The following is an 11,540-nucleotide window of genomic DNA, read 5'->3' on the forward strand; positions in this document are numbered from 1 at the left end:
ACAAAACAATTTTTGACTGGAATTTTAAAATTAAAAAAAAAACCGTACGCACGGTTTTTATCGTAATAACTACAAATATTGGAATAATTACTGGATTTCAAGTTTTTTTTTTTTTTTTCGTTTTGAAAAGTTGTAGAAACTTATTCTGGAATTTATTTCGAACAAAAAAAAAAAAAAATGAAATCGAGACACGATTAAAAAAAAAAATTGCAAAAAATCTCGTAAATGCTCCAGGGGAGGGAAAAAAAAAATGAAAAAAAATGTCGCGAAACGGCCTTGCTGGAAATTTTTTTTTTTTAAGAAAATAAAATTAACGATTTAATGATAAATAATTATTTTTAAAAAAAAAATCGATATATATATATATGTTAAACATTTTTTTTTTAAATTGAGTCTATGCGAAAATATGTAAAAAACGTGGCATTAGACAAAAAAATTATTATTTTCCTACGAATAAAAATTATTATAATTATTATTATTAAATTGATCGAACGTAATAAAATTATTATTTTTTTTTAATCGTAATTATTGTTTGTTTGATGACGGCCATTTTTTTTATTTAAAATTGTTTTTCTTATTACGGCACTGACATCAAATTTTCTATATTAATTCATCATTCGAATTTGATTTCAATGAAACGAATATATTCCAACGTTTTTTTTTTTTTTTTTTAAATAGGGTTTTCTATATAAAATTTTCCGTTTAACCTTAAACGTTCGACATAAACGTAATCAATCAAATATTTATTATCATTATTATTATTATTATTATTATTATTATTATTATTATTATTATTATTATTACTAATAGTTATAAGGAATTGATTTGTAACATTTAACGATTTTTCTCCTGGATAAAAATCTTAAAATTCGTTAAAAATGATTTTTTTTTATAATTAGGTTCTCCTCCGGAGACCTTTCTTCAGAGTTTGACGATGAGCCACAACAACTGCCTCCGTCAAAACCCGGAATGCCATCAACAATGGCAGGGGCCTACGGTACGCCACAAAGTCAAGGTCCACCGCCATCCGGTGGTGGAACTTCTGCAACAGCCGGAGCTCCACCACCTGCTCCAGCCGGAGGTGACATGTCTCTCAATTTGAATCCAAAAGCGAAAACGATAAGCGCTCCATCGAGTCCGGCAAAATCTCGGGAAAGCCTTTTGCAAAGAGTTCAAAGTTTAACGGGTCAGGCAAAAGAACAGGGAGTGAGCATTTTGGGTAAGTGTAAAAATCCTTTAGAAAATCTCATTTTCGATACCTAAAATTAACGCATTTTTAGGGGGAGCCGTATCAGCTGCTCAACAAGTTGCCAGACCTGCTTTTAACAAGGATAGATGCTTCACGTTGTTGGTCATAGACGATCAGAACACGGATTGGTCGAAATATTTCAGAGGTAAAAGAATTCAAGGGGATTACGATATTAGAGTCGAACAAGCTGAATTTAAAGATTTGAACTTGGCATCTAATTCTGATACTGGAACTGTTGTTTCAATGGCGGTCTTCCGTAATGGAACTAGAATTGTAAGGTACGTCCTTAACCGACACAACCTTAAACAACATTTTGAAATAGTATATACCTTAAAACGAATGAAATTTTTTTTTTTCTAACGTCTTATCTCACCGTTATCTTTTTTTCTAAATATTTTGACTGATACTAGCCATATAACGCACGGGTTGCTTTTTTTCTAAAACTCTAAAACGGCTGCCATATTGAATTTCGCAAACTTAACAAAAAAAAAAAAAAATTTTATCTAACGAATACCGGATATTTTATCTTATCACGAATTGTTCTTATGTTCAAAACTCCGACAATTATTTGCTGCGGCCACGAATTTTTTTTAAAAAAATTTTTTATTAATTTTTCAGATCTTTTCGCCCGGATTTTTTGCTTATTAGACAAAACCTTAGAGATGCTGGAGAAGATCATAAAAATTTGCTCTTAGGTTTTGAATTTGGAGGAGTTCCAAGCATCAATTCCCTCCAGTCTATTTACGGGTTTCAGGTATGGTCAATCAAATTAAAAATAAATCAAAATCAGGTTTGATTATTTTCCAAGAACTTGGACTTGTTATATCATTGCAACCTTGATTTACTATTAATAATAATAATAATAATAATGGTTGTAATAGTATTTAACAATAATTTCAAATTATCAATTATGACAATAATAATAATAATAATAAATTTTGTAGGATAAACCCTGGATTTTCAGTCATTTATTACAAATTCAAAGGAGATTAGGAAAAGAAAATTTTCCGTTAATCGAACAAACTTTCTATCCAAATTACAAGGAAATGGTAAGTTTACTATTATTATTATTATTATTATTATTATTATTATTATTATTATTATTATTATTATTATTATTATTATTATTATTATTATTATTAATAAAATATTTAATGAGTTTTGGAATTTTCATCGAAAAGTTTTCTTTAAAAAAAAAGTCAAAAGAAAATACAAAAAAGAAAAAAGAAAAGAGTTACTCGTGAAATAATTTGTTTTATTTATATTTAACGGTTTTTTTTTTTTTACGAAAGTAAATATATATTTTCGAGCCGATAAACTAAGTCTAATATCGATGGGGTTCATAGAATCCCCTTTCCCCTCTTCCCCCCCCCCTCTCTCTCTCTCTCTCACTTTTCCTCAAAAAAAAAAAAAAGGTTCCTATCGAAAAATAACAATAAAATTATTTTTTTAAAAAAATTTTTCCTCAAAATAAGAATTTTATTTCTTTAGCCACTTTAAAATCGTTTTACCCGTGGTTTTAGAAAATAATAATAATAATAATAATAATAATAATAATAATAAAATATTTTCACATAATAATTAATAGTTAATTAATTATTATGAAGTAACCTTGTGAAAAAAATTTTTTTTTTTTTTTATTCGTTAAACAAAGGAAGTTGGTAGTCAATTCAACGAGTGAATTTTATTATTATTATTATTATCATTATTCAAGGTTCCGTTAGTGATTCTGGTAAATTACAATTTTTTTTTTTTTTTTGTAAAATTCACGTTCGGCCATGTTACTCAAAAAAAAAAAAAAAGAAAATTCTTTGAAAATTTTACTTTAAATTAATTTGCTTGCTCACTTTTCGATACGGTTGACGCCATTTTTTTTTCCTGGGTTTTTGATTTAGTATGTCAATAATAAAATGTTTCTTTTAAATATCATGATATTGTCTTGCGCGAATTATTATGAAAGTACTAAAGAGATTGAGAGGAGTTTTTTATTTTTTATTTTTTTTTTGTTCAGTTAACCTGTACTAGATTTCCTGTAGTCGTTAAAATTGGACACGCTCACGGTGGATTGGGAAAAGTCAAAGTAGACAATAATAATGATTTTCAAGATATGTCGTCGGTTGTTGCCGTAACCGGAAGTTATGCAACCGCCGAACCTTATATCGATTCAAAATACGATATTCACGTACAAAAAATCGGAACCAATTACAAAGCTCTTATGTGCGTATAAACAAACCTTTTTTTTTTGGTTTATAATCCTTATATTGAACCTGAGTTATTTGTCGCAGGAGAAAATCAATATCGGGTAATTGGAAAACCAATACAGGTTCAGCAATGCTCGAACAAATTCAAATGCCTGAACGTTACAAGAATTATGTCGACGAAGTTTCCGAATTGTTCGGTGGTAAGTTGTCGTCAGAGTCCCTCACATTATTAATAATTAAACCGTGATAATTTTTTTAAAAAATTTTTAATTGTTAATAGTGTGCCGCGCATTTAAAATTAATTATTTAAAACTCAGGGGGAGGGGGGGGTTCGTCATTTAATGCATTAATAATTACGTAATAATTATTATTAACGATTGACGAATTTATTTTAATCAGGGTTGGATATTTGTGCATTAGAAATGGTCGTCGGTAAAGATGGACGAGAATACATAATTGAAGTTAATGATTCTGCTCTTACCTTGATGGGTGACAGTCAAGAAGAAGATAGAAGACACATTGCTGATTTGGTCGTGCAAAAAATGCAGGTAAAAGTTCGTTCGCTGAGACACGTTGTTCCCACGTGTGCGTAAACATTATTTTCCAATTAAAATACACCTGTAAAAAATAATTTAATTATAATTATTATTACTATTATTATCGTTACGTGCGAGACTTTCCGCGTTTATATTTATTTCTAAGCATGTGAAATTTTTCCTATTTTCTGATTGTTATTTTTCCAGAAATGTCTGTCTTCTACTTTACCTGCGAGCATAAGGTTTACCAAAGCTACGAATATATCTCAGGTAAACCGTAGTTTTTTTTTTTTTTTTTTTTTTAACATCTCATTCAGGTAGAAATTATCAGTGATAAGGTGGGCATCAATGTCACGCACTCAACGCATTTTTTTTTTTTTTTTTTTTGTATTTCTTTTACATCCGTCCATTCTTTCACATTATCATCATCATCATCATCATCACCTTCATTATCACGTTAATTAATTAATTAATTTTTTTCATTCAAATTCCATTTAAATCTAATAATAAACACACACACGCATACGCATACGCATAAACCTTAAATTTATTTAGTTAATTATTTATTGCGTAAAAATTATAATTTGTTTTTATAGGTGAAAAATGTATGATTCATTTACGTCACGGTCATTTTATTATTATTAATTTTGAAAATTTTATAGAAAATAATAATAATAAAAAAACATGTCGGTGGTTTAAAAGCAATCGTTAAAAAATTTTTTTAGTAGAGTAATTTATTGCGAGTTGTTTATGAAGAAAACAAAAACAATATGATGAATGATATTAAGGAAATGGTTATTAAAAAACAGTTAGAAAGTTAAAAATATTTTTAAACGATTGTTTTTCATAACAATAACTGTCGCAAAAGTGATAGTTGAAATCATACGCATTGCGTTTGTTTTTTGCAAAAATGATTGATTGGATAGTAGCAAACGAAATATTAGCCTTAGGTATTTCAAAATCATCATGACCGATATCAACTGATTATAGATTCAATGTAAGCCGGGAGGGCCAACGGTTGGAAGTGGCATGACTAAAACTGCAAGTAGATCATCCGTATCTAGCAGCGTCGGTGGATTAAGTTCTCCGACAGAAGATCCCCAAAGATCATTTGTCGATCCGGCTTTACCAACCGAACACGGATATACTACGCAACCTGCTCATCCACCGACTCTTCCAAGGCGAGATTCCCAAGGTACGATTTATCAACAAAAACAAATTTTCTCTTACCATTTTTTTTTTAATTCGGTTAATTTATTATTATTATTATTATTAGCCTCCCAATCATCTGTGACAAGTTCTACGGGACCTAGAGCTCCCTTAGGAAGACAAAGTTCACAAACGCAATTAACGGAAGATTCAGAAGACACGATGAAAAATTTAAGAAAAACTTTTGCTGGAATATTTGGAGATATGTAATTTACATAACCACCCTCGCCATTCCCCTCCCACCCCCTTAAACGAATAAACGGTTTCGTAGAGGCCTATTATTATTATTATTATTATTATTATTATTATTATTATTATTATATTTTTAAAAATATGATTTAGGTGACTTATATGTGTTAAAAACATGCTTTATTGCTATTCGAAAGCTACGGCTGGTTTCTACCACATGATATATCTAAACGAAATTACAGGGAAAATATATGGATTGGATGAAAGCAAATCTCATACTATGATGATAATATTAATAATAATAATGATAATAACAAAAAAATATCAATTTTTGAAAATATTTTAAATAAAAAAATTATAAATTATTATTACATATGTAAGGCTGTGATTAGTTTTTATTTATTTAATTATTTATTTATTATTTGTATGACATAGAAATCTCCTAACAATTGATAATAGTAGAAATTGATTTAAAAAACCAAAAAACTATTTTTCTTCATTTAATTTTATCATCAAAGTGTATCAATAATAAAACTTATTAAAATTACTTTTAATTAATAAAATTATGTGAGTTATCACTTGATGCCACAGTTATTGCTTAATAACATATTTTTTATTTGCTCTTCCATTCCATATATTTCTTGATAATAAGCAGTAAAGCACATAAAAAATTACATAAAACACTGGCGCCTATACTATGACTTTTATCTATAATAATAATAATAATAATGATAAATCACTTGTTTTTTTTTTAATGGTTTTAAATCGTTCGAATAGAAAACAATTGTAATTTATGTATTATCATCTTCTATGTGCAGGAGTTATTGTGTTACATAAATTGTTATATACCAATAACTTGTTTATAGTTACATATGTGTAGTAGTTACCAAATAAGGAGGTTGAAACGAATTATAAATATGCGTTTACGGAACAATCGAAGGTTTAATGTAATAATAATTATTATTATTACCATTAAGGTGAAAATGAGAAAAATGAGATTAATACGACCCTTTGCACAGTTAGTAATTATAAATTTTAAATAAAATATAAATGGAAATGCATTACCTGTTTAGAAACGTATATAATTTTTTACGACGGATTAAATTTTTATATTTATATATGAAATGATTTACTTTTACGGTTATTTTTTCATTAACTAATTATTATTTAACTACGGTTTCAATATGTAATTGAATATGTTCTATCAATGGCGGTAATTATTAACGGTAAAATGGGCTATAAACGAAAAATTATTTTATCAGTTTTTCAATTTGTAATTAACATACTAAAATAAGAGTTTTTACCTTTATAGAAGAAAAATTATTTCGGTACACAATTATATTTTCACTTATTCTCATTACAAAATTTAACTTTCAACACAAATTTAAAATTAATCGTTTTTGAATAAATGAAAAGAACGCTTAATACTTGTCATCCACTGCCGCTTTTGACAAAATTCAAACGATTTGATTGGTCGAAATTAAAAATGACGTCATTCAAAATTCAAAATTGTTCTAGAACGAAAGGAACGTGCTGAGTAGTTTTTTTTAGTTGATGGTGTAGTTCGGTAAAGGCATATTAATTATAATTCGTTTAAAGTTATTAATTAAATAATAATTAGAAATTTTTCATTAAAAAAAGAATAAGTAAGCTTCGTAGATAATAGTTTTGCAATAATGACCTATATAAAATTGCTTATAATTTTCGGGCATAATATAAAATGTCCTAAAAAAAAAAAAACATATATATTTAACGTTTTACTGTTCTGAAAATTTATTAATGCGGATATACACATAGATAAATGATAAAACTTATTGGTAAATATCAATTCATTTATTATAAATAAAAAAATACATATATTAACAGTTAATAATGATAATATGTGTATTTAAAACTAATAATAATTCAAATTGACACATTGAAGGCGTATGTGTGTGGTGTGAGTGTGTCACGCCTAAACGTTAAAAATCCAGTTTTTTATTAAAAAATGAAAATTAAAATGAAAGCATAATAATAAAATAAATTAAATGTAATTTTAATGAGAGCTTGTATTGTCAAAATTGTTATTGTGCTTGATGTTAATTAAATATATATAAATAAATAAATTGTATTGCGCCTTCGATATCGAAGATTATGTGTAATATTTGTTTGAAAATTTTATGAGCTGATGTATTAAAATAGAAAAAAAAAAAATTAGCTTTCGTTTTTTATTAGGTCAAAAAGTAGATTTTTTAAATTAATAATGTAGAAAAAAAAAATAAAACTAATGATAAATTTCGGCAACGATTCAAAAAAAAAAAAAATAGTGTGTTATTTATTTTATTAAAATCGCTCTATCTGTTAATTAACATATATATATATGGCGTTTTGCTCAGTATAATTAATTTGTTATTATTAAAAATAATGATAATAATATTATATATATATGCATAAAGCAATATACGTATTGTTTGTCAATGAAAAAAATAAAAAATAAAAACTATTAATTAATTCTATAATAATGAAATTAAAAGAAAAAATCATTTTCTAACCTTTCCTAATATTAAAAAATTTAACGGATTTTGTGACGTCATCAATTTGAAACGTTTCGTTCTGATCGAAGTGGATTAGTATTATTTTTACACGAGTGCGCATGCGAGCGTTGTTGTTGTTGTTGTTGTTGTTGTCGTTGACAAAATTAATTTTATTTTATTTTTATTAAAAAAAAAAAAAATTATTATTATTATAATTAAATAAAAGTTTTTTTGATTTAGGTTAGAAATCGATATGGATATTTTGCTTCATTGGAAATCATTACGTTTAAGGTAAGTTAATTGTTATAATAACAAATTTTAAATTTATACTTTCAATGTCGTTTTTTTCCCCCAATACAATTAAATTAACAAGAAAAAATTATTTTATTAAAAATCTTTTTAATTTTATAATAATTACATTTTTTTATTTGATACCTTCGAGATATTAAAAAAGAAACGTTTTCCAAAATTTTTTTCTTTTTGCCAAAATTTCTTCTTATTTTTTCACAATATACTACAATGATAACGTGAGTGTCATGCAAGTTGCATAACTAAATTATTAATACGATGAAAAAATTAACAATTTTCCTTATAATTAATTAAAATTTATTAATATTTATTTATTTTTATTTTAAATTTTCAAATGTATTTATTATTATACATAATAATTAAAATTTTGGATTAAAAAAAATAGAAAAAACTTTAGGGGAAACAACAACAAATAACATTGTTTCACTAAAAAAAAAAAAAAATTGAGTAAATTTTATTTCTATAAATAATTTTAAAAAATAATAATAATAATAATTAAAAAATCGTTATTTCAATTAATTCTTAACAAGATAATAATATTTATATATTGCAATTTACACATATTTGTGTAAGTAAAAATATATTAAATTTAAGTACAAAATCCGCAGTTAGTATTAATAAAAACATATAAAAAAATACAATAGACAAAATTATTTTTAAAATAATTATTAAAAAAAAAAAAAATAATAATAATAATAATAAAAGTAATAAAAATATCAATCGTTAAAAATATCACAAAATTAATGATCGATTAATAATCAATCAATAATTTAAATGATTATTTGATGTTAACAAAAACAATTAAAAATTATTTAATAATTTTGTGATGATATTATAAAAATGGCTTATTATATTTTTTATTATTCTTAATAATAATAATAATAATAATAATAATAATTTTTTTTTCATTAACAAATACAAAAAATAAACTTAACTTGCTAATATACATATATTAATATAAAGTATAAATAAATTTAATTTTTGGTTTTAATATTAATAACATAATATTAAAAAATAATGTGGCAATATAAAAAATTACATCAAAATACTTAAAATGTTACATCATTATCAATTACAATGTATACATGTATAAAGTGTGTGTATATATGCTACAAATATATATAATACAAATTAATAATAATAATAATAATAACATTTTTTTTTAAAATCACAACAACAAAAATCAATAAATCAATCAATTGATTAAAAAATCATTCATGGACGGCGTTTTAAGGGCACATTAATTTGACAATTATTTAATAATGTACAGACTTATAATAACTAATTAATTAATTAACTAATGAACTAAATTAACAATTAAAAAAAAAAACTAAACTATTGTTCATAAAATAATATTTTGAGCCATTTTATTTATTTATGTATTTATTTTTTTTTCTTATAGGAAAAAGCAGTGATGGCCGAGTGATAAATTTAATAAAAATTTGAGCTAATCAATCATCCTGATTGGTAAGTTTTTTATTACAACTAAAATTTTTATTGTGATGCTTAGTAAACCCTGATTAATTGCATATGGCAATTATTTTACATCGCGCGTATTAATAATAATAATAATAATAATAATAATAATACTATGACTAATTAATATTTTTTTATGTCTGCCACGCGGTTTATTCTTATAACAAAATTTTTTTTAAAAATCGTATTCGATCGTCATCAAATTACCCATTCGGTACTCTTAAACATAAAATTAATTCGTTTTATTACAATCAATCAATCAATCAATCAATGATCGAAATTAATTATTTTACGTTTAAAAAAAAAAATGTAAACAATCGACGTTCGTTTCTTATAACAATTACATTGTCGAACAAAACAGGGATTAAATTTCATGTAGAAAATTCATTCGAATCGTTTAATTCCTTTTTAATTGGAAGGACAGCGGGGGGGGGGGTAATAAGGAGTATAGATTAACAAATAAGGGATTTAAGGTAAAAATCGAGATGAAGGCAATGGAAAAAAGTTGATGATCAGTTTCAAAAAGTAGTAGTTGTGCCAAATGTAAAAGGAGAGAAATAGAGAGAGAGAGATAGGGAGAAAAAGGGAGAGAGAGAGATTCAAGGAAAGGAGATGTTTATTAAATCCCAATTGGAAATCAATAAATCGTTTTCTAAATATCGATTAAGTATCGTTTAAATTCTTCTTTAGAGTTTTATCATTGTCCGACTTATTTTTAACAACGTCTTTTTCCATGGTCGGTGATGGGGCAAGACCCGGATTATCGTACATAAAATCCAACGTCGAGTCTTCCGAAGGTAATCTCACACCCAGGGGTTGTGTTATGGGTTTCGTTGATTTGTTCGTACAAACGGATGACGAACTGTCAGGTTCGGACCTTGCGTGATAATTTTTAAATGTTGTCGTCAACGTGGAATAATCAATTTGCGGACTCATAGGACGATTGTGTATGACTTCGTTCAATTCGTGTATGTTTGGTAATTTATCATCTTGTATACGTATCGTCGAAATTTCTCCATTTTCTTTTTTACCAATGACGATTTCTTTTTCTTTTCTCTTTTGCCTTTTAAGTTGTGACGTCAATTTAAATATGTTAAATTTTGTTTTCTTGTTGAGCCAGAGTATTATTATTAGAAAAACGAGGCAAGCGAAAACTAGGAGAGATATTATCAACGATATAGTACTTAATACTTGAAGTTTTTCTATTTGTTCTAGAAGAAAAAAAAAAAAAAAAAACGAAAAAATTATTTTTTAGCAAATCGAGTTCCATGAACTTTTATATATATAAGTTTAGTACTCAATAACTTAGTCGTGGCTTTAGTTAATTTTTTTTTTTTTAAATTAATTAATTTGCATTAACCGGAATCACGTCGATTGAATTTAAATTTAATATTCTTTTTTTTTTCTGGATTTGAAATTCGAACTCTTTGTTACAATCAGTCATCACGTGACAGACGAGAGTTATGAAGTTTACAAAAAAAAATTCGTGCTTTATCTTAATTAATTAATTTTTAACCCATTTACTCACCTCTGTCATTAAAATCGCTATAATTTTCTCTCCTCTTGGCAAATCTCATATCATGTATGTAATCTGTAACCCAAATAATAATAATAATAATTTATTGTCTGAGGTCAAATTTAACATGTAATAAATAAATAAATAAATATGTTACATCACAGGTAAAAAATTTTTTTTCAACTGTAAACATATACGTCTTTATTATTACATGAGTGAATAGAGTGAGAGAGAGAGAGAGAGAGAGAGAGGGGGAGTGAGTGTGAGAGAGTGAAAAAAGAGGATAGAAGGCTCATCATCCCCCTTTTATGTTAACAAATGAATGAATTTACCTTGACAATG

The 11,540-nt window shown here is 25.8% G+C and overlaps 2 protein-coding genes across 2 annotated transcripts; one reads left to right on the top strand and one right to left on the bottom strand.

Moving 5' to 3' along the window:
- Positions 1–981: 981 nt before the first annotated feature.
- Positions 982–5,405, top strand: Phum_PHUM396260 (synapsin, putative; the record flags this gene model as incomplete). The annotated part of the gene is made up of 8 exons (XM_002428613.1): positions 982–1,219; positions 1,281–1,527; positions 1,868–2,003; positions 2,194–2,298; positions 3,261–3,466; positions 3,535–3,650; positions 3,850–3,998; positions 4,977–5,405. The coding sequence occupies 8 exons, from the start codon at positions 982–984 to the stop codon at positions 5,403–5,405; spliced, it is 1,626 nt and encodes a 541-aa protein (XP_002428658.1).
- Positions 5,406–10,345: 4,940 nt separating this feature from the next.
- Positions 10,346–11,259, bottom strand: Phum_PHUM396270 (uncharacterized protein; the record flags this gene model as incomplete). Its single annotated transcript, XM_002428614.1, has 2 exons — positions 10,346–10,893; positions 11,211–11,259. 2 exons carry the CDS (start codon positions 11,257–11,259, stop codon positions 10,346–10,348), a joined length of 597 nt encoding a protein of 198 aa, XP_002428659.1.
- Positions 11,260–11,540: the final 281 nt, after the last annotated feature.

Source organism: Pediculus humanus, genomic scaffold, assembly GCF_000006295.1.
Source record: "Pediculus humanus corporis 1103172107895 genomic scaffold, whole genome shotgun sequence".
Lineage (NCBI taxonomy): Eukaryota > Metazoa > Arthropoda > Insecta > Psocodea > Pediculidae > Pediculus > Pediculus humanus.